The 27,193-nt window shown below is 52.7% G+C and overlaps 4 protein-coding genes, 1 long non-coding RNA gene and 1 other non-coding gene across 21 annotated transcripts; 2 read left to right on the top strand and 4 right to left on the bottom strand.

Annotated features, from left to right (window-relative positions):
* Positions 1-1,783: 1,783 nt before the first annotated feature.
* Positions 1,784-4,071, top strand: Antkmt (adenine nucleotide translocase lysine methyltransferase). Of its 3 annotated transcripts, none has more exons than NM_001357989.1 (5): positions 1,784-1,843; positions 2,895-2,999; positions 3,085-3,225; positions 3,588-3,638; positions 3,793-4,071. In NM_001357989.1, the coding sequence occupies exons 2-5, from the start codon at positions 2,967-2,969 to the stop codon at positions 4,021-4,023; spliced, it is 456 nt and encodes a 151-aa protein (NP_001344918.1). In that variant the 5' UTR covers positions 1,784-1,843; positions 2,895-2,966; the 3' UTR covers positions 4,024-4,071. The 3 variants fall into 3 exon arrangements, with proteins under 3 accessions (NP_001344918.1, NP_663385.2, NP_001272911.1); NM_145410.4 differs by lacking the exon at positions 1,784-1,843 and adding an exon at positions 2,177-2,518; NM_001285982.1 differs by lacking the exon at positions 1,784-1,843 and adding an exon at positions 2,184-2,240.
* Positions 4,058-7,991, bottom strand: Ccdc78 (coiled-coil domain containing 78). Of its 2 annotated transcripts, NM_001165929.1 has the most exons (13): positions 7,866-7,991; positions 7,593-7,709; positions 7,418-7,504; positions 7,077-7,193; positions 6,731-6,819; positions 6,540-6,618; positions 6,329-6,454; positions 5,700-5,875; positions 5,492-5,573; positions 5,253-5,332; positions 4,719-4,785; positions 4,546-4,646; positions 4,058-4,461 (listed from the first exon to the last, which is right to left on the bottom strand). In NM_001165929.1, the coding sequence occupies exons 1-13, from the start codon at positions 7,953-7,955 to the stop codon at positions 4,359-4,361; spliced, it is 1,314 nt and encodes a 437-aa protein (NP_001159401.1). In that variant the 5' UTR covers positions 7,956-7,991; the 3' UTR covers positions 4,058-4,358. The 2 variants fall into 2 exon arrangements, with proteins under 2 accessions (NP_001159401.1, XP_017173031.1); XM_017317542.2 differs by having other exon boundaries at positions 4,314-4,461; positions 4,546-4,785; positions 7,866-7,978.
* Positions 7,992-8,984: 993 nt separating this feature from the next.
* Positions 8,985-14,728, top strand: Haghl (hydroxyacylglutathione hydrolase-like). Of its 11 annotated transcripts, none has more exons than NM_001271435.1 (9): positions 8,985-9,143; positions 9,377-9,567; positions 9,846-9,910; positions 9,999-10,116; positions 10,203-10,311; positions 10,393-10,496; positions 10,685-10,786; positions 10,989-11,068; positions 14,417-14,728. In NM_001271435.1, exons 2-9 carry the CDS (start codon positions 9,463-9,465, stop codon positions 14,454-14,456), a joined length of 723 nt encoding a protein of 240 aa, NP_001258364.1. In that variant the 5' UTR covers positions 8,985-9,143; positions 9,377-9,462; the 3' UTR covers positions 14,457-14,728. The 11 variants fall into 11 exon arrangements, with proteins under 11 accessions (NP_001258364.1, NP_001258362.1, NP_001258363.1 ...); NM_001271433.1 differs by lacking the exon at positions 14,417-14,728 and adding an exon at positions 11,393-11,784; NM_001271434.1 differs by lacking the exon at positions 14,417-14,728 and adding an exon at positions 11,393-11,784 and having other exon boundaries at positions 10,685-10,788.
* Ciao3 (cytosolic iron-sulfur assembly component 3) lies at positions 11,239-20,795 on the bottom strand. Of its 3 annotated transcripts, none has more exons than NM_026238.4 (11): positions 20,684-20,795; positions 19,430-19,525; positions 17,462-17,605; positions 17,114-17,246; positions 15,487-15,621; positions 14,955-15,073; positions 14,135-14,264; positions 13,619-13,691; positions 13,193-13,330; positions 12,726-12,883; positions 11,239-12,555 (listed from the first exon to the last, which is right to left on the bottom strand). In NM_026238.4, the coding sequence occupies exons 1-11, from the start codon at positions 20,747-20,749 to the stop codon at positions 12,317-12,319; spliced, it is 1,431 nt and encodes a 476-aa protein (NP_080514.3). In that variant the 5' UTR covers positions 20,750-20,795; the 3' UTR covers positions 11,239-12,316. The 3 variants fall into 3 exon arrangements, with proteins under 3 accessions (NP_080514.3, XP_006524891.1, XP_006524892.1); XM_006524828.4 differs by having other exon boundaries at positions 11,728-12,555; positions 12,841-12,883; positions 20,684-20,793; XM_006524829.3 differs by having other exon boundaries at positions 11,728-12,555; positions 17,462-17,622; positions 20,684-20,778.
* On the bottom strand, positions 13,692-13,763 carry Mir6966 (microRNA 6966). The gene has a single exon (NR_105932.1). It is a non-coding gene; the product is annotated as a microRNA 6966 (primary transcript).
* Positions 20,796-22,026: 1,231 nt separating the features above from the next.
* Positions 22,027-27,193, bottom strand: Gm41550. Its single transcript, XR_876684.1, has 3 exons — positions 27,110-27,193; positions 26,353-26,436; positions 22,027-22,161 (listed from the first exon to the last, which is right to left on the bottom strand). It is a non-coding gene; the product is annotated as a predicted gene, 41550 (long non-coding RNA).

Genomic DNA, 27,193 nt, shown 5'->3' with positions numbered 1-27,193 from the left:
GACAGACATCACTTTCAGCTCCTTACGAGGCCTTTAGGGAGGGGTTCTTTAGTCTGGCACCGCGCCATTCCCTTCCATGGTCCTTGTGAGCCATACAGTCATCCTTGGCCCGGTCCCGCCCTTGGGGAAGAATGGGCCCCTCTGTCCGGAGGCCCCTGAGACGTGCTGAGCATCCAGACATGGCAGAGAGCCTGCAGGGTGTGGGGTCTCCTCTGCAGGATCCTGCTTGTTCGTTTCCGGCGGGAGAAATGGACAATGGGGTCTCTAAAGACTGTTTCCCGCCACTGGCCCCATTGTTGCTATGCCTGCCTTTCTCCTGGGCCTCATTATTTCGCAAAAGGCTAGTGAGACCCTGAGCAGACAAAGCCTGTGGCTTGAAAGACCTTGAGTGAGGTGTGCGCTGGTTTTCTTAGGACGTCCGTCAGATTTCTTCTGCCTCTACCTCATGGCTCCTGGGAAACAGCTTCAGCTCCCGTGCTGTGCGGAGTGAGAGTGGAGTTCTGGAAATGCGTGACCTCCCTCTAAGGCTTTCACCCATCATCAGTCCCAACAGACTATTCATTCAGACTGGGAGAGTGACAAGGCTGTGCAGAGACCAGACATATGGTTCCTTGCCTCAGACTATGACAATGGTGGTGCCACACCCTACATAGGCCCCCGGAATGGCTTCTTTGGGATATTTATAACCAGATAACTTAAATCACATCTGTGTAATCTGAGGGTGGACAGAGAGCATGCTCCTTTTCCATAGACTGCTTCTGGAGAGGGAAGGGCACTGAGAGTCCGAGATCACTCCTGAAGAGTAGGCCATTGCATTTTCTCCCTCCATATCTGCCTCTGAATCGGCCCCTTGCTACTACTTCTCTTCTCCCCAAGCTCCATGGAGTGCTAAGGATTTAGACCCTTGTCTTTCCATCTGGTAGGGGAAGGCTGGTCCAGTGGCCTCAAGTCTGCTCTAGGGAACAGGTGGTGAAGACTCCAAACAGTAGAGACAGAGACAGCAAGGAGGATGGTGTGTATAAGCAGGACCCAAATCACAGGAGCTAGCCTGGGAAAGCCTTGCGAGGAGCAGAGACACCTCCAAGTAGAGCCCTGGCAGCTGAGGAGCAGAGTGTGGGTGCCAATGTCAGGTCAAGTTGCCAGGGCTTCCTGGGTGCTCTTGGTCTTAGAGTACTGCCAGGAGCAGCAGACAGGAATAGCTATGTCCAAGCAACCCTGTCTAGAATTCAGTGTGTGGGAGGGCTCTGGTATAAATCTTCCGGTGGCCAGGTTCTGAGCTGGATGGAGCAGAGCCTCTCTGCAGAATACATGTACACAGAATACATGCTGTCTTGCGACACCTGTCCTGCAGATGGTTTTGGAGGGTAACACTCTGTGCCTGGGCGATAGGGTGGTGGTATTGGGCATGTTCAGTTTGGAAGCCATCACCGTCTATGCTAGGGATAGCCGAAGAGGCCATGAGTGAGCATAGTCAGGGAAGATCTACCATTCTCAGACAGTTAGCCTTGATGTGGGTGGTCGGGGTCCAGCAGCTTGACTCAAGGCTCTATCTGTTTCCATGCAGGGCCTTACTAAGAGTCACTCAACCCTTTATTTTTGAAAGAAGGAGATCTTCCGGACTCCTGGGCTGTCTTCCACCCTAGGCTGGGCCCTTTGCCAGCACCCAGTCGCTCACATCCGGCCCCCTCCCTCCGTACTCACTAGAGAGCCAACATCTGTCTCTAGCTGCCCGCCCCTCTCCTTCGACCCCAGAATACTCTCTGTTTCCCGCCTAATTATTGTCGCGGAAGAGGGGGAGGGGCGGCTGGAAGGACGTCCTCTGTGGTTTGCTTCTGGATTTTTGGTAGGCTTTCAGTCATTTCTTGTCTTGATCAACAGAATTTGCGTGAGAGTGCCTTTCAGTTATAGACCCTGGCTATAACCCGAGGCTGCCGGCCAGCAGTACAGCCTCAGGGGGATTTAGAACAGATTCCATTCCATGTGGTTGTCTGTAAAGTGGACCCTGAAGCTGACCGCTGTATGTCTCGGACCGTAGACCCACTCGTGGCAAACCCTGTCATTCTCGCCCATCGCCTGGGTCATCGCTACCCCAAACCATCACCCGGAACCCAAGGAGGGTCCCCCGGATGGCTGGGCGGAAAAGAATGAATGTCGGACTGGCCTCGGAGGCCTCTTCCACTTCCGGCGACTGATCGCAGCGGATACTTAGATTTCTGCAGTTGCGGCTGCGGTTGGCTGGCGTACGCTGCAAGCGGATAGAGTTTGGCTCAGGCTGGGGGCAGCGGGGAGGGCAACCGCTTCCATTACCGGCCGGGAGCCTTGGGAAGTAGGACCTGGAACTGAGTGTCTGTCAATCATGGATCAGGACGACCCAGCCGAAGCGTTGACTGAGCTACGCGAGAAGCGGCTGGGCTTGCTGGAGATAGTGCAAGCGGCGGCAGGCTCGGGATTGGCCGTCTATACTATATGGGCGCTGCTGCTGCAGCCGGGCTTCCGCCGGGTGCCTCTGAGGCTGCAGGTGCAGCGTTGAACCTTGGAAGGAAAGGGGCCAATACTGGTGCAAGCCAAGGTTCCATGGGTGGGGTCAAGGCTACTGTAGGTAGCGTAAAGATGGGCGGAATCAATTATGGCGCGGGACCTAACCCGGGAACCCGATGTACGGAGAGTTGGGACCAGGAAGTTGCGGAGCCTGGGTCTTTCGTCAAGACCAAGTCTAAATGAATGAAGCTGGGATTGAGTTACTTAGGGGGTACGGGCCTATGACTGGAGAGTGGGCGGGGCTCACTGGATGGTATCAATTTAAGAAAGGAAATCTAGTAGGCTCCCATCGGCCCCCAAACTGGTGCTTCTGCCTGTGTGATTTCTAGCCTCAGCCCACCAAATTCCTTATTCAGGTGCCCTACGTTGGCGCGAGTGCCCGGCAGGTTGAGAACGTGCTGTCACTGTTGCGAGGCCGCCCTGGAAAAATGGTGGATCTAGGCTCTGGTGATGGCAGGATCGTAAGACCTGTGTCTATATATTCGTTGTCCCTCTGGTGGTGGCCCCATTCCCTTCATCCAGATCCCACACTCTTGGCTCCCATAGGTGCTGGCGGCCCACCAATGTGGTCTCCGTCCAGCTATGGGATATGAGCTGAACCCGTGGCTTGTGGGACTTGCACGGCTGCATGCCTGGAGAGCCGGTTGTTCTGCGAGTGTCTGCTACCATCGAAAAGATCTCTGGAAGGTACCCTACCAAACTTGATACCCCTCCCTCCCCCTCCCACTCTCTTTCTTTCCAAACTTGATTTTCTTTACCCTCCCTCTTCCTTTCATTTTTTTTTTTTTTTTGAGATGTGTGTCCAGGCTTATCTCAAACTAGCCTTGGATTATAGGCATCAGACCTAGTTTATGCAGAACTGGAGATTAAACCCAGGGATATGTGTATGCTAGGCAAGCACTCTGCCACCTGAGGCACACCTCCAGCTCCTGATATCTTTATCTCCCAAGTTTCATGCTCTGAGTGGCTATTATGTGGATATCTGGGTGGGCTAGAGGCCCTACCTTGGGGACTGCATGCCCTCCAGCCTTTACCCTTGTTTTCTACAGGTGAGCCTCAGGGACTGTCACAACGTGTCTGTGTTCCTGGCTCCCAGTGTGGTAGGTTTTGGGTCTGTTGTCCTGCTGGGAGATCAGGGCCACAGTCTTGGCTCTTGGATGCTCTCGGGCCTGGAATATGTTCTGGGCTCAGCTGGATGGGGCAGCTTTTTCTGACCTGCTCCTGTGTTCTTTTCCCTCCTGTTCTTTCCTACAGCTCCAACTGCTGGAGGACAAACTGCAAGCAGAGCTCCCTGTGGGGGCCCGTGTGGTATCTGGACGATTCCCCCTTCCCACCTGGCAGCCTGTAGCTGTGGTGGGCGAGGGCACTGACAGAGTTTGGGCCTATGATGTCCATGGTTCTGGGCCAACTGTGTCTTCTTGTGGGGTGCCCATCAAGGCCATCCCAGAGTCCAGTTCTACCTTAGTCCCTAGAGCCCCTGTTTGACAAACTGGCTGACTGGATAAAATAAAGACTCTGTGGGTTCAATCCTGACTTTTGTTTGTTCCAGGAATCACTTCCTGGGGCAGGGTGTCCAGAGGGTTCCATGCTGGCTGTAAAGAGATTTCTTTTGAGATTTTTCTGGGAGACTAGCTAGTGACTCTGAGTCCTTGGGCGCTGAGGCCTAGTGGAAGATACAGCTTTTTTTTTTTTTTTTTTTTTTTTTTTGAGACAGGGTTTCTCTGTATAGCCCTGGCTGTTCTGGAGCTCACTCTGTAGACCAGGCTGGCCTCGAACTCAGAAATCTGCCTGCCTCTGCCTCTGCCTCCGGAGTGCTGGGATTAAAGTCGTGCGCCACCACTACCCGGCGAAGATACAGCTTCTACTCCTTGGGGATCTCCAATATTCACCAACTTCCTCAGTTTCAAGATTTCCTGCTTGTACCTGATTGGAATGATAAATCACTTGTCTGGCCATGGATTCTTTTCTTTCCACCAGATTAGGACCCTGGAGCCACATCCAGCCTACCTGCCCAAGTGCTGGTCCACATACTCCTGTAGCTCAGAAAGCTGCTGCTCTGCCATGGTGGCCCGGACCATCAGCTGTGCCCGTTCCCGTTCTAGCTCTGCCTGGTGGAGGCATGAGTTATGAGCCATGGTAGGAGGTAGAGTAGGGGGTCTCCGCCGCTCCTTCCCTACTACCTGAGTGTCCTGGGAGAAGTCCTGCAGCCTCTGCTGGATTTGGGCCCAGGATGCAGTGTCTAGGGCCCTGTGAGGAGAGGGTAGGAGGGGCAGTCTCCGAGCCAGGCATAATACTTGCTGCGTGGTTTTAGGACAGCATAGCACTGCCTGGAGCCCCGGAGCATCTGCACTTGGATAGTCCCCTGACTAGCTCAGTGAGCCCTCGTCTACACAGTGTTTTCTTCCCCAATTCTTGGGAGGTACTATCTCAAGAGCCTGCCTGGTATACAGCAGGTATAGAGGCCCAAATCTACAGCTGCCGAGGCCACTAGGCTGCCCACTGTCACCAACCCCATTTCACCTATCAGATACTTAACAAAGCAGCCATCCATTTTCAGTGATTACCAGTGTTCCATTCAAACTGAGATAGCCCAGAGCAGGGATAAGAGAACCCTACTCAGTAGCGAGGGTTGCTAGAATGAATGAAGGCTGTTCAGCTTCTGGTTCTCTCTGCCTGACTTGTAGACCTCTCCTATATCAACAGAAAGCACTCACAGTGGCTGTGACTTGTTCTCCTTGGAAGTTTCACCAGATCCCTTCTCTGGGTACAGTAGCAGTGTCCTATGTCGGCCATACTGTAAAAGGACATGGTGGGTTCCCTTGGCTGACTGAAGAAGGCCAACCGCTCAAAGACTTTGAGTTTGGGATGAGGCCAGGGGTGAGTCCTTCCTGGGCCTCTGGGCTTCAAGGCAGTTTGAGACAGTAGGGAGAGGGCACCTGGGCCCCAGTATTACCTCGTTTTCTCTTGGGTGGCTGAGTTCAGTGGCCCAGTGCATGGGTAATGGCTCCAGGTTGATGGCTGTTGCAAAGGTAGCCCTAGGAATACCATATGACCTGTTGGGATCTGTGGGTGCCTGGCGCTGCTCCTGCAGCACGCTAAACCACAGTACAGGTCGCATGTTGCCATCCCACTCCAGGTGCCTGAGTCAGGGTGGAGCCCACCTGCAGGTGGTTAGCAGCAACTCCTGCCTCTGGTTCAGATCTGCCAGGCGCTTTCGGTAGGTCCGGGCAGCTTGGGCCAGCTGTTGCTCTCGGGTTCGGTGTGCAGCCCTAATGTCCTGCAGAGTGGACTCCAGGAAAGCTTGAAGGGCCGCCTGATTTGTGCTACTGGCGTTCTCCTGGAGGGGATTGGGTAGGACAGAGCTAGGGTTGGGGTTGAGTTTGGACCAGGTTAGGCAGCTAAGCTGGAGGAGCTGGGCTTGAGTTGGGTAACATGGTTGGGCTTAACCTTACTCTCTTTTTTAAATTTGTTTGGTTTTTTGGTTTTTTGTTTTGTTTTGTTTTTCGAGACAGGGTTTCTCTGTATAGCCCTGGCTGTCCTGGAACTCACCTTGTAGACCAGGCTGGCCTCGAACTCAGAAATCCGCCTGCCTCTGCCTCCCGAGTGCTGGGATTAAAGGCGTGCGCCACCATGCCCGGCTTAACCTTACTCTCTATCCTAGCTGGCTGTGCAGGGACCCAGGACCACAGATTCCTTGTAACTGTCTGCCCAGCACAGCCAGGCCAGACTCACACTCCTCAGATCTCAGAGTCTACTTCCGACCACCACAGAACATAACTAAAGTGCTCACCACCGTCTCTCTGGCATAGTGCTGCAGCCGGACAGCATACTCCTCGTTCATCTTCTTCAGCTGGAGCTGCAGCTGAGTGTTTTCAGCCTCAGCCTGCCGGAGCTGACCCTTACAGGAGGCCAGCACCTGGGAGTACCCAAGAGGCGATTGCTCTGTTTGTAGGACTCCCACCTGCCAGAAGCTGAGGCTCACGGGGTGGGTAAAGCCTCACCATGGCTTGGGAAGCCAGTTGCTGACCAGTTGTCCTGGCTTCCTCTCGGGCTCCCTGCAACTGCTGGCTTAGGACTCCCCTGTGAACACAGTGCAGGCTCAGCTAGGCCAGGGTGAGGTCATCCGTCATCCCCTAAAGAAGGATCTCTCCGACCACTGGGCTCTGCTTGTTGTAGGTGAGGTGAAACTCACACTTGTGTCTCCAGTGCCTGCTGCCTGGCTCTGTGATGCTCCAGAAGCCATTTCAGTTCCTCCTGCAGCTTCTGCTGGCCTCCTGGAGGCTGCAGGGTGAAAAAGACAGCCACCAGACTCACCGCAGGCCCCTGTGCTAGGTGGCTGTGCATTGACGATCTTCATGCTGCTCAGGCTCAGAGAGCCTGCCTTTCGCAGGCTGAACCTTCGTGGACAGATGGGAAGAGAGGGGAGGGGAGGGAGCAGCAGACACCCGTTTTACTGTCCCTGTGCAGGTTCTCAGCCCAGTCAATACTCATGGTAACTTAAGAATCTGTGGTATTTAGGCCTGGGGTTCTCCACTCACCTCTAATGGTGGCACCTGGTGTTGCCCCAGATTGGCCATTGGTTGGACTTTATGTCCCTGGCAGGCACCATTTCCATGCAGTTCTAGCTCTAGCACCCGACTTTCCAGTCGAAGAATCTGTGGAGATCCAGGGTAACCTGGGGTCCCGCTAACTGCCGGACCACCTGGAGCAAGTAGATACTCACCTGGACACATGCAGGAGCACATAGACAGGAGCCAGGTAGAGGTCCACAGACACAAAAGTATAGGCTCACTCTCAGGCACCTGAACCCCTAATGGCGCTTGTCCCAGGTGTGTACTCTGTTCCTGAATGAACACACATAGCTCGCTTGGCTACTCACTTCCCTCCTCAGCTCAAAGACTTCAGCTTCATGCTGTTCGCGCAGGTGGTGGGTTGCAATCTGCAGATCAACTAGCTCCTTAGAAATCTGTGGGTAACCAGGGTGAGAGATGCTGCCAGTGGCTTCTTAGGCTCTTGGCTCCTACCACAACCCTACAGCCCTACATCACATCCACCTGCAACCGCTGTTCTTCACTCAGCTCCAGATGTGTCTGATGCTCTGTCTCCAGGCTAGTGGCCCAGGCTAGGTGCCCAGAAGCACTTGGCAGCCAGTCCTCAGCTCCTGGAGCAACCTGAGAAGGTACCACCACACCACACCTAGGCCTCCTGAGCCAGGACAGCCCCTTCCCTGGGCAGGAACAGACACAGGATCCAGGGACTTAATCCCTTCCAGTCATTTAAGAAAAGGAAGGACTCCAAGAAAACATCAGTGTCTTGGGAGGACTCACGTTCTCTGCAACTCGAAGTGGGACCCCTGGCTTGGGGTCTGGAGATGCCACATACTCCATAGAGGAAAGAAGTTCTGGCCTCTGATCCATCTGATAGTGGCTTGCTTCCTGACTCTTGCTGGAAGTGTTGTCAGTGTTGCCAAGGCCTCTGTTGATCTTAGAGACTACCTCTCCTGCCTACACGGAAGGGCAAGGCAGTGTAGTGGTTAGGAAGAGTGGTATCCACAAATGGCATCCTTTCTCCTCATGGCAAAAACAGACAAGAGCTCTCTTTCTTGCAGGCCGGCTGGATCAAGGAGTGCATGACAGCGGCCAAACCTGTATCTGCAGTTGCAGACACTATTTGTCTTTATATGGGATGCCATATAAGGATGTTGTCCCTTAGGGATTTGTAACTATTTCCAGTGGTGTTCTCAACCTTCCTAATGCTGAGACCCTTTAATACAGTTCCTCATGTGGAGGCCTCCAACCATAAAATTTTTTTCATTGCTATTTCAAATTGTAATTTTGATACTGTTGTGAAATGTAATGTAAGTATCTGTGTTTTCCAATGGTCTTAAGCAATCCCTCCCAATTTTTTTTTTTTCCAGCGCTGAGGACTGAACCCAGGGCCTTGCGCTTGCTAGGAGCAAGCGCCCTACAACTGAGATAAATCCCCAACCCCCCAGTTTTTTTTTTAAAGACTTATTTATTATATATAAGTACACTAGCTATCTTCAGATACATCAGAAGAAGGCATCAGATTTCATTACAGATGGCTGTGAGCTACCATGTGGTTTCTGACCTCAAAGACCTCTGGAAGAGCAGTCAGTGCTCTTAATCGCTGAGCCATCTCTCCAGCCCCAATCCCTTTCACTTTTTTAGGTGTCTTGACCCATAGGTTGAGAATCACTCTATATCTTCCTGTGTCAGTTGAACTCACACTAACAAGAGAACGAGCTGGACACACACCATCACCCTCTGTGAGAAGTGGGCATAATCATGGGTAGTGGACCGCGGGAGCTAGCTCAGCCTGGAAACCAGAAAGGCTAACTTTAGGAGGTGCTCTTGCCTGAGGTTGAATTGGAGCATGCGCACTGTGCCACTGTGCTCAACCGGTGCGTGAGGTCCCTTCTGCGCATGCGCAGTTCCAGCCGTCGTCCATCAGGTCTCCGCAGTACTCTTTCAGGATCGCGACAGGGAAGTGGTGATGTCGCGGTGGGCAGCGGCCACACTCCAGGACTAGATCGGCGGCTCTTGTGCGAGTGAGGGGAACAGCAGGGAACGAGGTCCACCCAGGTCTGGTATCCTAGTGCAGTTAAGAGAGGCGGGGTCTGCTGAGGAAGGCGGGGCCTACTGTACCAGGAGCGGAGCTGGAAGGAATCCGCATTGCAGTGTAGCTTTTGGGGAAGTTGAAGCTGGGACAATGGGCAGGGTCTGAGGTGAGCAGGGCAGGCAGCCCCTGAGTCTTGGAGCTTGGAACTGAAGCAGTTCCTCTGGAAAGTGGAGCAACTCTTCCTTTGTGCTCCCAGTGTGTGTGTGGCTGACCCGGCTCGTGCAACTCAGGAGAAGGGATTCACTAGGTTGAAAAAGTGCAGACTGGCTGAGGTCTGCGACCATGAAGGTCAAAGTCATCCCGGTACTTGAAGACAACTACATGTACCTGATCATTGAGGAACACACGCGGGAGGCCGTAGCTATAGACGTGGCTGTGGCCGAGAGGGTGAGGACAAAGGATGCCATCAGGGGACTCCCGGAGCAGACCGGACCCCCTTATTTTTCAAGTCATTTGATATATTATCTTTGGGATCCCCTGAAGTATGACTACTTTGATGTTTGAAGTTCCCCAGTTATTGTAATTGTCTGCCCGATCTCTCCCCTAACCTTTGCTGCCCTGGGTCCAGGGCCTGCCTATGGAATTAAGTATCTGCACTAGTGCGCAAGTATGGGGTGGGTGGCCCACCTGGACGTCTGCAGCACTCTTAACTTAATTCTTCCCAGTTGCTGGAGATTGCGGGTCGCGAGGGAGTGTCTCTGACCATGGTGCTGTCCACCCATCATCACTGGTAAGTAAAGAGGGTGTGTGCTGAGCCCTAAAGCAGACTCTTCCATTAGCACGCTGACTTGACCAGTCAGTCTACCACACTTTCACAGGGACCACACACGTGGAAATGCGGAGCTGGCACACATTCTGCCAGGATTGGCTGTCTTGGGAGCAGATGAGCGCATTTGCGCTCTAACCCGAAGGCTGGAACATGGAGAAGGGCTTCAGGTGAGCATGTACGCAGAAGGGGTGGGGAGGGGCCTGGTCCGGTCCTGCCCAGTGGCCCTCACAGGTCTAATGCCTCACCATCACAGTTTGGGGCCATCCACGTGCGATGCCTCTTGACGCCAGGCCACACCTCTGGCCACATGAGCTACTTCCTGTGGGAGGATGACTGCCCGGACTCACCAGCCCTCTTCTCTGGTACCGTGCAGCCTGGATTCATCTACCTACCCAATTCCACTGTGCCCTCCCTACCCCCATCTGACCCTCTCTGCTCCCTAGGGGATGCTCTGTCAGTGGCAGGCTGTGGCTGGCACCTGGAGGACACTGCCCAGCAGATGTACCAGAGCTTGGCCAAGACTCTGGGTACCCTTCCACCCGAGACGGTGAGCCTTCGCTTCCTGTGGGGTCCACTTGCTTGGCACTGGACTTCCTTCAGATATTTAACCCATGCCTTTGTACCTGTCCTGCTTTGGTAAAGGTGGTGTGGGCCTGGGTGGGTCAGGGGCAGGAGTGCCTGGCTCCTCTTTGGCCTGGGACAAATGTGTGTTCACTGGGCTCCCTCTCTTTGCAGAAGGTGTTCTGTGGTCATGAGCATACGCTGAGCAATCTTGAGTTTGCACAGAAAGTGGAGCCCTGCAACGAACACGTGCAAGCTAAGCTGTCCTGGGCCCAGGTGCATCCATCCATTGCCAGTTGGGTGGGAGAGGGGGAAGGGGGGGGGACGGAAGTAGCCTTCCTGAAGTTTGGGGTCAGTTAGAAAGGGAATCTCTGGGGAGTCAGAATGAGGCTTCTGCTGACTTCAGCTGGCTGGGCCTGGGGGTTGCCCTGCTGTGCCGTAACCTCCCCGTGGCCGTTGGTTCTTCTGTGCTTTGCAGGAGAGGGATGACGAGGATATTCCTACTGTGCCTTCGACGCTGGGCGAGGAGCTCATGTACAACCCTTTCCTGAGGGTGACGTGAGTACATCTGTGTCCTGGGTCTTCCTGTGGTGGGGCCTGGGCCCTATCAGTGGGTAGGGCAACCTCACGAGGCTGTGTGCACTGCCAGTGACAAGTCTCCCCATGGAGCAGTCTCAGGACTAGCCTGGCCTCCTCAGGGCCTCTTTGGCAGTCATTTGAGTAGTTAGGAGGGTATCTAGGGACTATTTATTGAGCTGAATGTCCCTGGCACCAGAGAAGGTCATTTATTAAGGGCCCTCCTTCCATCCACCGCCCTGCTGGGCCCCACCCCCATGGGCAGCTGGCCAGCCCCACAATTCCCCAGCATATTCTTCCCTGCAGAGAGGATGCAGTCCGTGCGTTCACAGGCCAGGTGGCCCCAGCCCAGGTCCTGGAGGCCCTCTGCAGGGAGCGAGCGCGCTTCCAGCCTGCTGTGGAGCCACCACAGCCGCAGGTTCGGGCACTCCTGGCCTTACAGTGGGGGCTTCTGAGCACACACCAGAAAAAGTGAACTATGTGGGGAACCGGCTTGTCCCCACACTCCCCCAGGGACCCCTGCCACCCTGCTTTGAAGAACCAGCAAGTGGTGTCTTGTCTCTACTGCTCATGGAGCCCTATAAGTGGGATCTGTAGGAGCTCTTGTGGGTCCAGAGACATATCCTGGGGACTGAGGAGGGTGAATAAAACTTTGAAAGGCCCAGTGTGGTACCAGACACACAGTGGATCCTTCCAGAGGTGCAGGTCTGTTTATTAGTGGTGAGACCCAGCTATGGAGTTCTCATAGGCATAAAGGCTTGGTACTGACAGACTGCCCAGAGCCCAAGGTCCTGAGAACAGTTTTTAGAAGCCTGGGTGCCTCAGTAGGTACCTGCCCTATGTGTTACAGCTTTGGGGATTAGCCATAGAAATGAAACCCCTCACACTCAGACAACTACAGCCAGAGGGCAGGGCTCACAAGATGTCCATGGCCCCAGGCCAGTGGAAGAGTCTGGAACCTCAGTGAACCTACTTGGCTACTTCTGATCCTGCCTGCACTTTATGTGGGCTGCAGGCAACATTACCAGCCAGAGACATGGGTCACGCATCTCCAAGGACCCACGTGCAGCCAGTGCCCCACTGGAGCACAGAGTCCAACACATCCTTGGAGCTCTCCTTGAATTGAGGGTCTCGGGCGTATCCTGTGGGCTTTGTTTCAGATACCCACACAGTCTAGTCTTTCCGTGAGTCTTGGTGCTGGCCCCGGGGGTCTCACAGACTCAAGGCCTCCTACCACCTGATGCTCAGGCCTGAGCTGGGCTTCTCCACGGCATGGTATTGTGTGTGCAGCAGGCGGCTGGCCCGCTCTGAGTCCTCTCCTTGCAGCCAGTGCTGGTACAGCTCCTGGACCCCCGGTGCATCTTCGGGCGCCTCAGTCCTCACCATGCTGTACAGTCTTTCCAGCTGCTGAAGGAGCTCGCTGCCCTCTGTATCCGGAGCCTTGAGCTGGCCCCCTCCATTCAAGCAACCTGTGGTGGGGCAGGGGCATGGTTGACAGGATGTCAGGGTTAGCCCTCTGACCCCCTGGGTGTGGAGAGGGGGACATGCCCTCTTCCTGTCCTACCCCTTCCACCTCCCACTGGTGGAAAGGTGCTGTATTATCCCAGCAAGCAGAGCCTGCGGTACTAGGAGGAGCTACCTGAAGGGCAGGCCATTACTTCCACGTAATGGTAGGGACAGCGGCCTCGTTTCAACTTCTGCACGAGGTTCTGGATATTACGGAAACCATAGGCCACAGCAAAGCGCAACAGTACCTGGCCTTCCCTTTCCAGTGTCACTTCCTGGAAGTCCTTGTTCCTAAAAGTATAGGAGTAGGCTTGAGAAAACACACATTGCCATGAGAACCTGTCCCTGCCCAGGGTCAGAAGCCTTCTGGGGTTCAGTGCAGTACCAGCTGGCTCTGTCTTTTCCTGCTCGCACCGAGGGAGGGGTGATGGAGAAGTGGGGTATAGCTTGTATCCATGGCCCGACCAGATAAACTCATCCCTACCTTGATCTTAACATGGGGTTAAAGGGCAAGCACGAAGCCCAGCAAAGGTGAGAAACCCCAGGCCCAGATGCTCCGGGGGCTTCCCCCAAATTCACTTTAGTGCCTGCCCTGCTGACCTCAAGGGTTGATAGGTGACTTCAGCCACGTGGATTCCAAAGAGCTCTTGGGCTGCGTGCCGGAACACATGCTCCAGGTAGCCTCCTGAGCCTCCGCCCCGATGGCTGCTGGGCTCCTCAGCAGACACACTACTGGTTCTGGGAGAGGGGCGGGTCAGTGCAGGAGGCGCAACACAACTGAGGTCTCTTGTAGTCAGACATTAAGAACTATTCTTATGGCAGCCCCGGGAAGCTTAGGTGGCTTCTAGAGCAGGTTCTGCTTTGACACTGTACACTCAGCCACTCTTGGGCCCCAGCCAGGCTCTGGGGAGGCTTGGAGTCGCCCAGAAGGCAGCCTGGATAGAAAGGAGGGGACAAGACACTGCCCCACCCCACAGACAGCATCTGATCCCAAGTAAGGTTTCTCAGTCCCCACCACCAACTCACAAGCCATCCAGGGGCGCAGGCTCCAGCTCCGTGAGGGAGACTCCTTCTTCCTCCAGCAGCCTGAAGACTTCTCCTGCAGAGGAAGCACACAGCACATGCTCTCATTGATCTGAGATGGCTGTGCTGTCCACATCCCCGAGGGACACTTACTCCAGCTGGTGGTGGGACAGTGAGTCCGGCCAGCCCCTGTAGACCCACGGGAAGGCATTCCAGCCTGGAGCACTGTAAAAGGAGTCAGGGCAGGCTGGACTCCCTGATTTCTGTTCCTGACTTGTGAGTGGGAGGCAGGCTACTCCACTTAGAAGTAGGGTGAAGTTATGATCCACAGGGACTAGATGAGATCTTGCCTGCCCTCAGGACTCATTTCTGAACCAGCAAGGATGCGATCCTGGGGCTCCATTGGCCACAGGATCTTGGGAGGCGCTCACAGAAGCCCCAGCTGTGTCTGACTCCAGTGCTTGGCTCCAAGGGAGCCTCGTAGATAAGAGGGAAGAGGGTTATGCATGGTAGCTGCACCTGTTGTAAGGACACAGTCCACATCACGGGTCTGGTACTCCTGGTTGAAGAAGTCAGGTCTGGATGCTTCTAGCTTTTTATCATAGCAGGGCATCACTGTTACATGGTAGATCTTGTCAGGAGTCAGAAGCTACAGACAGAGTATAGAAAGCTTTAGTCTCATTGGAGCTAAGCTGAGAAGTGTGCGATGTGAGGCAGAGGTGACTTAAGTAGTTACTCATGCCCACTGGCCACCAAATGACCAGGGCCACGCATCGTCTCTCCCACCTCTGTTGATAACAGGCAGCTGCAGCCCAGGAGATTAAGTTCTCACTGCCTTTGAGAGAAGGTCAAGTCACAGTGGAGACAACACGGACTTGAGGGAAGTGTGGCCGTGCACACGCGGAGGGAATGCACGGGGCCGATGCCAGTGCTTGCGGCTGCAGCACTATACAAGCCAGCTCTCTTCCTCATCCTGTCAGTGCGGTGACTTTAGGCTAGAACCAGTGAATCACTGGAAATGACCTCAAGAGAGGTCTGATTTGTTCACCCAACAGCCTGTGGGGTGCTTCATGCCCTTGGTCTCCTGCTTCTTAAACATGGAGTCTAAGCCATTTCTGGGTGTGACAAGTATTTTTCTATAAGACCCGGGCCCCTTGGTGCTTGACAAAAGACAGCCCAGGTAGTAACAGGCTACCTGAACAAGACGGATACTCAGGCCGACATCCACTGGCGGTCACCCAGACACCCCCCAGAAGGGACCATGGTCACAGACAAGGCATCAGTGGTCAGCCAGCAGGCCATCTCTCACATATTGCCTGGGGATGCCCGGTCCTGTTACCTGCTGTTGTGCGAAGAAGTCTTTGACCAGGGAGCCCATAACCTGCTGTGGGGACCGGGCTGTACTGATGTAGGGGAGGATGAAGTTGCCATGTGTCTTCTCAGCATAGCAGATCCAGCCTGAGCCAAAAAGAACGAACAGGTTTGGGGTGAGCATAGGGCAGGTCTGGGGGTGGTTCGCAAACAGCTGCTCCTCTTGGCAGTAACATGACATTCTGGGGGTGGAGCGAGTCACAAAAAAAAAAAAAAAAGAAAGAAAAAGAAAGAAAGAAAGAAAAGAAAAAAAAAGAAAAGACTGTGGCATTAAAACACCCATCCTGTCATCACTGTCATGGGAAGGCTGGTATCCAGATGCTACCAACAGGAGCCAGTGATTCCAGGCAATGTCTCAGGCCTCAGGTACCTCCTAGGTGCCAACATTCCTACCCTTCCCTGAAGACAAGCCCTCCCCGTCATTTTCACCTTCCACGTCAAGCTGTCCACATCATGACCTCCCTAACTTCAATTAAACAACCATGCAGCCATGGACACACCTGGGCAGGCGGAAGCCAGCACAGGCAAGGCCTCTCTGGAGTTGGCTTGCTCTCGGAAGCGCTGCACAAACTCTTTTTGGCTTTCCAAAAGGCTGAAGTTCCTCGCGAAGGCAGTATCAAAGACAAAGTGGACCCCTGGAAAGTGATGGAAGGTGTCAGCGCCAAAGGCAGCAGAGACTTCCTGAGACCCACAGACCCCACAGAGACTAGCACCTGATGAGCATCTCTGCCCTCTGCCCCAGGGGCACCCCAGCATACAGGCACCCGCTGTATGCATGACCTGAAAGCTGCCCAGTTGACCCAGCATCACCCCCCAGAGAATTCCTAAAACCACACTTTGTCTTGGCCCCATTCTGAATGTGTTTAAGCTTTTTGTACCATAAGCCTTGGCCCTGGATGTTTCGGCCTCCTCCAGACCAACCTGCGGTACATAGACCTCTGCCTCCCCAGCTGCCTCCTAATGACGACATCCTCAAGGGCTAGGGCCACCTGTATGGCCACACTGCTGTAACCCTGCATGGACTATGCAGACATGACTCACTGGGATTTCCAACCACAGTGACCTGTTGTAGACTTGTCAGCCTGGCCTGGGCCATAAGCTAAAGCGCCTGCAGGGTCCCAGTGGTGATGCTGCCAAACACTCGTCAGGACCACTACCCCATGCTGGCTTTCCTTAGGACTCTGAGGACTGATAATGATTCCTGTTACCATGGCAAGGGCCACACAGGAGCATGGCGTGCCTGCCTTTCAACTCATATCCCCTAATATCCACTATTTTCATGGTAGACATGGTGCCAGGTCATCTAACAGGATCATTCTGTGGAGGTGGCACCCTGGAAGCCCAGTCCCTCCACTTCCCCAGGAGAGGCTGCTGGACACCCGTGTCTTCCTCCATCCCAACTCCTGGCACAGAGGTAAGCCAAAGGTTACCCAAGCCAGAGCCCACCAGATGTGACAATATGCCTGAAAACCAGTCCCTGGAGCCAGCAAGATGGTTCAGCAGGGGAAGGTCCTCACTGTCAAACTGGATGGCCTGGGTTGATGCCTGAAACCCACGCGGTGGAAGGAGAGACCTAAGTCCTGAGAATGGTCCCATGACCCACGCACGCACATGCACACACACACACATTCAAAATAATTACATGTGAAAATAAATACATGGAAAAAATGTAAAAAACCAAATAATAACCTAAGCTGGGCGCAGTAACACACCAGGGAGGCTGAAGCAGGAGGAGTGTATGTTTGTGGCCAGCCCTGACTACTCAAGCCAGGCTTCCAAAGTGAGGCCCTGTCTCAAACAAACAAATCTGCAGAGGTGACACCTGCAAGCATCCAGCACTTGCTCCACGAAGGCGGTTAAGACTAAGCCAATCTAGACCTAGTGTCAAAAAACCAAAACACTGGGTGGTAACCCAGGGGACAGGTGTTAGACAACTACAGTACAAAGTCAGAGCTCGGCTGCCTTCTCTCCTAAGGTCCTGACCTCACCATCACAGTGAACTTCAAGCTGAAGTCACACTAGGGAGAGTGCCCCTACTGTTCAGCTCAGGGTGAGTGACATGTGCCTCGGGGGGCGGGAGGAGTCCCGGAACCAGCCGCCCGCGTTCACTCAAGGTTCTGTGCCTACCTATTTTTTTGAAGAATGAAGTTAATTTCCTGGCAGTGTCTGTGGGGTCCAGCCGAAACCTGGCAGCCAGTGATGCTCTGGACTGCGGCGATATGGAAACGACCACCAGCCGCTGCTGACCAGGTGCTGCCTCCTGCAAAGCAAGACAGAGAAAAGTCCCTGGATCTGCAGGCTTTGTACTCACAGAGGCCACCGTGACATTCAGAACGCAGCCCAGAGCTCCAGGCCTAACTATGTCAGACATCACTAACACGGGTCACTGGGAGTCAGACGGGTGGGCCAGCTGACCTTCCCCTGATGACATATGTTGGGGCGCTGCGGCGGCTGGGGCTGATCCCCATGGCTCACCTTATTAGCATCTAGAACCTTCCGCAGTTCCTCGTGACTCTGCTGGGTGATGAGTACTGTCTCTGCTGAGGTGACACAGCCGCTGCACGCCAGGCAGTCATTCAGGGAGACCTTGGCCTTCTCCAGCTTCTGGGTTCTTCCGTCCTGGAGGTGAGCAAAAACTGGAGCAGAGAGTCTTGAGGGGGATGGTCAGGGCATTCAGCCCAGGTAGCCTTTTGTCTTGTTTTGTTTTTTTTGAGTCAGGGTTTCTCTGTATTGCCCAGGCTGTCCTGGAACTCACTCTGTAGACCAGGCTGGCCTCGAACTCAGAAATCCACCTGCCTCTGCCTCCCAAGTGCTGGGATTAAAGGTGTGCGCCACCACTGCCCTGCTCAGGTAGCCTTTTGACTTCCACTTACACCACTAAGAACCAGCATGAACCCGGGCAGTGGTGGTGCACGCCTTTAATCCCAGCACTCGGGAGGCAGAGGCAGGCGGATTTCTGAGTTCGAGGCCAGCCTGGTCTACAGAATGAGTTCCAGGACAGCCAGGGCTACACAGAGAAACCCTGTCTCGAAAAACCAAAAAGAACCAGCAATGAGAGCAGACTGGGCTCTTATGACACCCTCTTTTCATTTTTATTTACTTTTCTTTCTTTTTCTATTTCCTGACAGTAGGTGGAATTCAGGGCCCCGCAAACAAGAAGCCAACACTCCACCAGGAAGCTCTACCTTCAGCCCTGACACCCAGTTTTTAAATGAAGTGTGTATCACACACATACACAGATGCTTTAGACACCCCGGTGTTCCCACTGACATCAAGTTTCAGCTTTTGGCACAGGCTTGACTGGAGTACCAGGACCCCATGAGCAAGGCTGTCTTTCCATAAGTCAGTGCAGAAGCAACTGCCCTGCTGGGACTGGCTGCTGCTGCTCTGGTCTGTGGGGACAGGCTGGGAATAGAGGAGGGATAACCAAGAATGGAGGAAGGAAGAGAGGGTGGGGGAATGCGAGAGAAGGCTGTACAGACAGTAACAACTATCAGAATTGGTAGAACAGACCCAGGACCCCAGTATTCAAACCAGGGCCTCCAGGACACCCTCAGTGGTTCTTGTCATGCAAATGTGGTGCCAGGCTGAGCCCATCAACACTGCTGCAGATGCAGAAATGGTCTGAGCCAGGGCTAGGTGAGCTTCAGCTATTCTCGGAGCCTGTGCTTGGTGCCAATGCCCCAACCTGAGGTTAACCACGCCAGGAAACCAAAGGTCCACAGGCCCAGGCTACACCAGCATCATGCGGACAAGGCCACTTGTCCTTAAAGCACAGACCAGTGGTGATGGGCACCTTCCTCTGTCCCTCCATCCATGGGACCCCTTGTTGAGAACCAGGGCCTCCTGGTACACTGGGGTCTAGCTGATGCCACAGACTGTCACGAGGTCACTGTTGTAGACAAACAGCTGGGCTTGTCACTGCTCATGGCGATATGCACACCCATTCCCTGAACCTGCCCAAGGTTCCTCCCCTATTCAGAGGTCCCATGGCTGGGCCTCCCTTCTCAGGGCAGTGGCGCACGGTATTTTGAAGGGGATTCCTTAGAGTGCAAAGGGCAGCCAGGCAGGGTTAATTTTAACAGACATCAGGATCTAACTTTCAGATTAGAGGGAGGAGGGGCTTGAGGGAACCAACCCCCTCAAAATCTTATGCTACTAAACGTAGGGGGCAAAGGAGGAGGGGAGGCTCCTCCTGCCCCGTGCAGAACAGGACAGACTGGCTGCTCACCATGGCAGCCCTGTTCATCATCTCAGCTCCCCGTGGTCAGTGAATGTGACCAGTGAGAGAGCTGGGGAGATGCAGTGAGTTTCAGGGTGGCCACATCTGCGACTGGGAAAGGCAGAAGAAGATGTGTGTTTCAGATCCACACCCCAGCCTCCCTCCCCCTCCTGCCACCGCCAGCCCCCAGCAGGGATGTGGTGAGACCTCAGGGTCCTTACTTGGTTCACTTGGAAGTAACTGCCATCGTCTTCAATGTGGATCTTGGCTATGCCACTTCCTGGCTTCTTAGCCACCTTTACAGGCTTGATGCAATTCTACACCAGGAAAGACCCCACACCAGGCTCTATTAGGAGAAAGCAACTTGGACGGGGGGTGGGGAGGGTGGGGAGTGGGGTGGGGGGCTGGGTATGGAGGGCCTCAGGGATGGTTGGCTACCGGCCATAGAGTGAAGCTCACCACCGAGGCCAATTCTACCACCTTCCTGCCACTGAAGCCATGCTGAGCTCTGGTTGCCCACCCTTCTCTGTACAAGGTGAGGAGAATGCCATCAAGGCCACTCTTTCTCCAGAATCACCATGAAATCTGCTACAAACTCTATATGCAAGCTAATGCAAGAAGCCCTGACTAGCCTGCCCTTCCTACGTGCACATAGCAGCACACCCCCGGAGATCAGAGTGTCAGAGGCCTGGCCAGACAGGAAGGCTTTCCTTGGAAACATCTAGAGGTCACCTCCATCCCACGACCACAGATGAAACTCCATGTCTCTCCCCTTCTCTTGGACATCTCCTGTTATCGCTTCCTGAACCTTGGTGGCTTTCCAGAAAAGGGCCAGTCTCGGGTAAGATGGCCCAGTTCATCCTGTCCGTGTGGCAGCTCAGCCCGTCTTTTATGGGTCATGGGACTTGGCTAGCTCTGGAGACAAAGGAAGACCCAGCAAGGGCAGCAGCTCCTGTTTTCAGGGCGGTCTGTCTGTATCCCTCTCTCTTCCTCGAGGCAACGTCAGGAACATTAGCTGTGGCTGTGGCCCAAGTGGACATCAAACCTGTCCCTTCAACATGGTCCCTGTCCACAGAGATGACAACTGGCTCTGAGAGAGGAGTGGGAAGGGATATCTCACAGGTGTGTGGAGGCTAACTCAGCCCCACCATGTCTCTGCATCACCAGCTGGGTGACACTACTACAACAGTAACTTAAGATCACATAACAACAAGTCCCCCCACCTTTTTTTTTTAAACACTAAACCTGCCTGTCACCACTAAACACTCCCATGGTCCCAGGGATCGCTCCGGGCCCAGTAACCGCGTTGTCTGGCCCTCCCTGGCCTCAGTTGTCTGTGTTTGTGAAAAGGGAACTAGACTGACTGAGGCCCTGGGTCCTGGGCCCTGGGAAAAGACACAGACGAGAGAGGTTTCCCGAGGTGCACGGCCAGGCTCGGACCCTCCTCCTGCCCGACTCGCCCTTGGCCGGCCCACCTGAGATGGCCCGATGAAGTCGTCCAAGTCGGTCAGCTGTAGTGCCCCACTGAAGGGCGACGCCATGACAGCCTCACTGCCGCCGAGTGTCACACGGGGGTGTCGCAAAATGACACCAAAATGACATGCAGTTCCGCCACTCTGCCGGAAAACGCAAATTCCAGCGCATGCTCATTTCTCTCCGTCAACAAGCTTTGAAAAGCGTGCGCGCCCTCTGCCGGCGGCCTTGAGCGCTCGGCCCAGCGGACTCAAGCTGCAAGTTCCACAGCACAGCGTTCGGTCTCCCTTGCGTCCCTTGGTTGTGGTGTAGCAGGGTAGCAAAGACAAATAACGCAAAGAATGTAACTAGAGACTCAGAGTCTCTCCCGCTTCCCGTAGGGGTCGGAATCCGGATTTCATTCATCACCTTGACCTAGCAATACTCAAGGAAGGTTCCAGATGCAGTGGGCAGGAGAACACAAAATTAACTTTGATTCACTGGAATGCCTTGGAATGGGCTTACCAAAAAATGAGATAGACAAGTGCTGTTGAGATGTTAAGACTGGAGTGTGGGAGAACATTTACAGAAGCAGGTTCTTGGACTGGACCAGGGCCAAAGGACAGTTTCTGTTTGCCAGGAGGATTCTTGTTTTAAATTGGATATTTTCTTTATTTACATTTCAAATGTTATCCCCTTTCCCAGTTTCCCTCCCTCCCTCCTGGAAACACCCTATCACATCCTCCCTTCCCCTGCTTCTGTGAGGGTGTTACTCCACCCACCCACCCTCTCTCCCCTCCCCTCCCTCAAAGTCCCCTACACTGGGGCATCTATCAAGCCTTCATAGGACCAAAGACCTCTCCTCCCATTGATGCATGACAAAGCCATCCTCTGCTACATATGCAGCTGGAGCCATGTGTACTCCTTTGTTGATGGTTTAGTCCCTGGGAGTTCTGGGGGGTCTGGTTGGTTGATATTGTTGTTCTTCCTAAGGGGTTTCAAACCCCTTCAGCTTCTCCAGTCCTTTCTTTAATTATTGAGGACCCCGTGCTCAGTCCAACAGTTGGCTGCCTAGCATCTGCCTCTGTATTTGTAAGCCTCTGGCAGGGCCTCAGGAGACAGCCATATCAGGCTCCTTTCAGCATGCACTTCTTGGCATCCACAATAGTGTCTGGGTTTGGTAACTGTATACAGGGTTGCTGGGAGGATTCTAATGCTGGAAGGAGGGTGATACATAGATCCCTGGAAATTCAAACTCACCACCACCACCACCAAACCCAAGTCTATTAGAACAAACCCAGTGGACGGCTGGCAGATGTGAGGCATATCCAAGGCCCAATAAGAGAGACAGAGCAGAATGGCCTGGAACAGTAGAAAGAATGAAGTCCTGGTGTAATGTAGGTGATCCCTGAAGACATTACAATCAGTGGATTTCATGAAGCCAGTCACAAAAGGCCACACGTGTGACACCATTCAGCAAAAATGTCCAGGACAGGCAAACCTGCAGATGGAAAGCTGACCTCAGGTGTGGAGAAGGTTTCTGATCAGGGTGGTTAGAAAAGTCTTTAGAATAGATGCTGCACACGTGAATGTCATTTTTCTTTTAAACAGAATAGGGTTTCTCTGTGTAGCCCTGACTGTCCTGGAACTCGCTTGGTGGACTAGGATGGCCTAGAACTCACAGAGATCCATTTGCCTCTGCCTCTGGAATGCTGGGATTAAAGGTGTGTGCCACCATGCCTGGCTTTGTAACATCATTAATGTCACCAAAATGTCTACTAGAAATGGTAACAATCAGGCTGAGACGAGAGTTTGTTTGTTTGTTTGTTTGTTTCTTTGTTTTCAAGACAGAGTTTCTCTGTGTATCCCTGGCTGTCCTGGAACTCACTTTGTAGACCAGGCTGGCCTCGAACTCAGAAATCTGCCTGCCTCTGCCTCCCAAGTGCTGGGATTAAAGGCATTCGATACCACACCCAGCTGAGATGAGAGTTGATGTAGTGTTTGCTGTGCAGACATGAGGAATGAGTTGAGTGTGACTTGTAACATTAATGTAAAAGCTGAACACAGTGACATGTGCTGCCTGTAATCCCACTGAGAGGGTAGAGACAGGGAGAGCCCTGGGGCCCATGGCCAGCCACTAGCCAGCCAAGCCTGCTAACCTGAGTTCAATCCCAGGCCCTGTATAATGGAAATAGAAAACTGACTCTCTGGCCTCCACAGGTACAACATAGCACAAATGTACCCATACACATGTATGTGCACACACAAATGCATGCGATTTTACAAGAGAAAAAAACTGATGTACTAAAATCCTATACTCAGTTTTTGTTGGTTTTAGACACACCAGAAGAGGGCATTGGATCTTACAGATGGTTGTGAGCCACCATATGGTTGCTGGGATTCAAACTCAGGACCTCTAGACTCTGAAGAGCAGTTAGTGCTCTTAACCACTGAGCCATCTCTCCAGCCCTATTGTTTTGTTTTGTTTTCACTGAACAGCCCAGCCTGGATTCAAATCCTTTTGTTTGGTTGGTTTTAGTTTTTGGTTTTTCTTTGTTTCTTTTTGTTGTTGTTGTTGTTTGGTTGGTTGGTTGGTTTTTCAAGACAGAATTTCTCTGTGTAGCCCTGGTTGTCCTGGAACTCACTCTGTAGTCAAGGCTGGTCTCTCGAACTCAGAAATCCGCCTGCCTCTGCCTCTTAAGTGCTGGGATTAAAGGCGTGTGCCACCACTGCCGGGCTGGTTTTTGGTTTTTAAGACAGGGTCTTTGTGTATGGCCTTGGCTATCTTGAAATTCATTCTGTAGACCAGGCTGACCTCAAACTCACAGAGAACTGCCTGCCTCTGCCTCCATGTGCACTGTTACCACCACCACAATCCAGCCTTGGCTTCAAATTCTTTATCCTCCTACTTAGTTTATGAACACTGGGATTACAGGAGAATGCCATCACACATAGCAGGCTGTACACTGTAAATGGGGGCAATTGTACAGTATGTGAGTTTGTATCTTGATAAGGCTGTTAAAGACAGGGTAGAGCTATAGCCAGGTAGAGCGATTTATGCCTATAATCCTGCCACAGGAGACTGAGACAGGAAGATTGCTTCAACTTTTAAAAAATGGTTTATGGGGCCAGGCGTGGTGGCGCACGCCTTTAATCCCAGCACTCAGGAGGCAGAGGCAGGCGGATTTCTGAGTTCGAGGCCAGCCTGGTCTACAAAGTGAGTTCCAGGACAGCCAGGGCTATACAGAGAAAAAAAAAATGGTTTATGGGAGAGGCCCTTGGTCCTGTGAAGGTTCTATGCCCTAGTATAGGGGAATGCCAGGGTCAAAAAGTGGGAGTGGGTGGGTTGGGGAGGAGAGGGAGGGGGGAGGGGATAGTGGGTTTTCGGAGGAGAAACTAGGAATGGGGACAACGTTTGAAATGTAAATAAACAAAATAGCTAATAAAAAATGGTTTACGGGACAAGAGAGATGGCTTATCTGTTAGGACTTAGATGCTACTTTGTAGTGGACCTGGGTTGGATTCCCATCATCCATAAGGCAGCTCACAACCGTTTGTAACTTCAGTTCTTGGGGAGCCAATGGCCTCTTCTGACCTTTGTGGTTACTAGGTATGCACGTACACATGTATACATAAAGGCATAATACTTATATGCATGAAATAAAAATAAATGAATCTTAGAAAATGTATTGTTAGTGTGTGCGTGCAAACGTGTGTGTGTGTGTGTGTTTACCACTGTGAGAAGTGTGAGTACGTGGAGGTTGGAGAAGAGCTTTGGAGCATTGGTTTTCTTCTTTCTGCTTTATGGAGATTCCAGGAATTGAACTCTGGTTGTCAAGGTGGCAACCTGTTGATCCATTTTGCCAGCTCAGTTGCTTCAGTTAGAGACTTGCTTATGTTATGTAGTGAGCCTAGGCTAGCCAGGACTACACTGCAAGACTCTTAAACAGTCAATAAAAAGGGTGGAGATCGAAGATTCAATGACCCCCCCCCCCCCACAGCTTCTGGAATGGCCTTGGATCTAGGCCATCCAGTCTCAAGTCATGTCTGTCACATAAGAGACCAACAGAAAGTGATTTTACCAGTGTAGTTCATAAAATAGAACCTCAGTTTCGGATTCTCTCCCTCTCCTCTCTCCTTCCCTCCCTCTCTCCCTCTCTCCCTCTCTCCCTCTCTTCTCTCCCTCTCCCTCTCCCTCTCCCTCTCTCCCTCTCCCTCTCTCTCTCTCTCTCTCACACACACACACACACACACACACACGCTCATGTGCGCAAGCAGTGGTGGCTGGGCACCCCTCAGACGTCTTTCATTAACTCATTTCCCTGAGGGCTCTGGCTCGGTGCAGATGTCACGCCTCCCGGTCCCCAAGCTACTATTTTGCGAATTGTTTCATCATCATCATTAGCTAGTATTTACTGTGTGCTTCCCCTGTGCATGGCCCTAAGCTAGACTGAGAACTGTAAGGTTTACAGACGTCAGGGAGGGGAAGGGAGGACACACATCGGGAGAAACCAGCAGAGCTTCAGCTGCTGTGACACTTCCAGTGCCATTCCTTCCCCTGGGCTTCTCTGTCTATCCTGGATACTCACAGACCCTTTTTGCCCACTGGTACCAATTTGCCACCCATGTGGGGGAAGCAGCTACTTTCTACTGCCATGTGATGCTCACTGAGGCTTGCCCATAGCCCTGCTTCCTCCCTCAACTATACCACTTTCATCTTCCATAAGGACTTAAGGACGTGCCTTGTGCTAGGACCCAGAGGCTGCTGTGACAGATGCCCACAACTGGGTGCTCAGAACAATGGGAATTTCTTTTTACACCTCTGGAGATGAAAGCCTGGCCTTCGTGGTAGTGTGGTGCTTCTCATCCTCCCCAGAGTGCAGGCAGAGGTTTCCCGCCTCTTCTCACTTCTTGGGGTTCCGGGTGGTCTGGGTCTGTGAACACCTATTTCCAGCCTTTGTCTTTCACATGACCCACCTTACCGCTATGTGTCTCTGAACCTCTCTTTCCAAACTCCTGTCACTAGGCTTAGTCAGAACACTTTGAGACCTCTGAAGCCATCACACTTTGTGGGAACAGATGCTAGCATTGGTTAATTTCTTCAACTTGGCACAAACCAGAGTCAACTGGGAAGTAGAATTCTTGGTTGAAGACGGGCTTCCATCAGAATGGCCTGTGGTCATATATGTGGGGTATTTCTTTATTTCGTTCTTTATTTAATTATTAATTAATTCATTTATTTTTGGTTTTTAAAGACAGGGTTTCTCTGTGTAACTGAGCCCTGGCTGTTCTGGAACTCACTCTGCAGACCAGGTTGGCCTCAAACACACAGAGATCCGCATGCCTCTGCCTCCTAAGTGCTGGGATTAAAGGTGTGCACCATCACTTCCTGCAGGTATTTCTTTATTAATGATTGATGTGGAAGGGCCCAGCTTACTGTGAGCAGTTCCACTCTGGAATTGTATAAGAAAGTGGCTGAGCCAGGCAATGGTGGCGCATGCCTGTAATCCCAGCACTCGAGAGGCAGAGGCAGGCGGATTTCTGAGTTCGAGGCCAGCCTGGTCTACAGAGAGAGTTCCAGGACAGCCAGGACTGCACAGAGAAAACCCGACTCAAGGAAAAAAAAAAAAGAAAGAAAGAAAAAGAAAAAAGAACAAAAAGAAAAAAGAAAAAGAAAGTGGGCTGAGCAAACCTTGGAAAGAGAGCCAGAGTTTTCTTTCATGATCCCTGCTTCCGTTTCTAGGCTTCTGCCTTGCGCTCTTGCTCCGGTTACAACCTGTAAGATGCAATAAACTCTTTGCTTCTTTCTGGTCATGATGTTTTATTACAGCTACAGAAAAGCAATCTAGAACCAATGGGAAGCAAGAGGAATTCTCTTAGAGCTGAGGGCTGGCTAGTGCCAGTGTGATTGGCTCCTGGTACGGGTATAAAATGTCCTTGGAGTGGGGCAGAGCTGGGCAATATACTCACAGGTAACCTCCACACTCAGGTGGCTGAAAAGGAGGCCGTGAGGTCAGCTTGAGCTACTTAGCAAGACTTGGTCTCCAAAACCCCACAGTTTTGTTAGATATTACCTCAGTTGACAGCGTTTGCCTACCAGCTACAAAACCTTGGGTTCGATGCCTGGTACTGCATAGACCAGACATGACATCCTAGCACTTGGGAGGTGGAGGCAGGAGGATCAGAATTTCAAGGTCATGCTAAGCTATGTAGCAAGATTGAGACCAGACTAGGTTACAATACACGAGACCCTGCCACAAGATAGATAGATAGATGACAGACAAGGTTATTATGGGGTGAGCAGGTTTTTTTTGGGGAGAAACAGGGAGTGGAGGAAAGTGTGTCTGGTTTCAACCCTGTGTTCCCCAAAGTTGCCTCCCATGCTATGTTTGAAGATGCTACGAAATTCAGAAAGAGAAGTGGGGATTACCCCTTCAAGCTACCCTCACCTGTGGTCTCCAGGGCCCAAAGGATACATGGCTGCCCGTTGCCATGTGAGGGAGCCTGTGTCCAAGGAGGTTCCTCAACCAGAG

Source organism: Mus musculus, chromosome 17 (genome assembly GCF_000001635.26).
Source record: "Mus musculus strain C57BL/6J chromosome 17, GRCm38.p6 C57BL/6J".
Lineage (NCBI taxonomy): Eukaryota > Metazoa > Chordata > Mammalia > Rodentia > Muridae > Mus > Mus musculus.
Note: the sequence above shows the minus strand (reverse complement) of the source record. Positions and strands in the feature narration are given on the sequence as shown.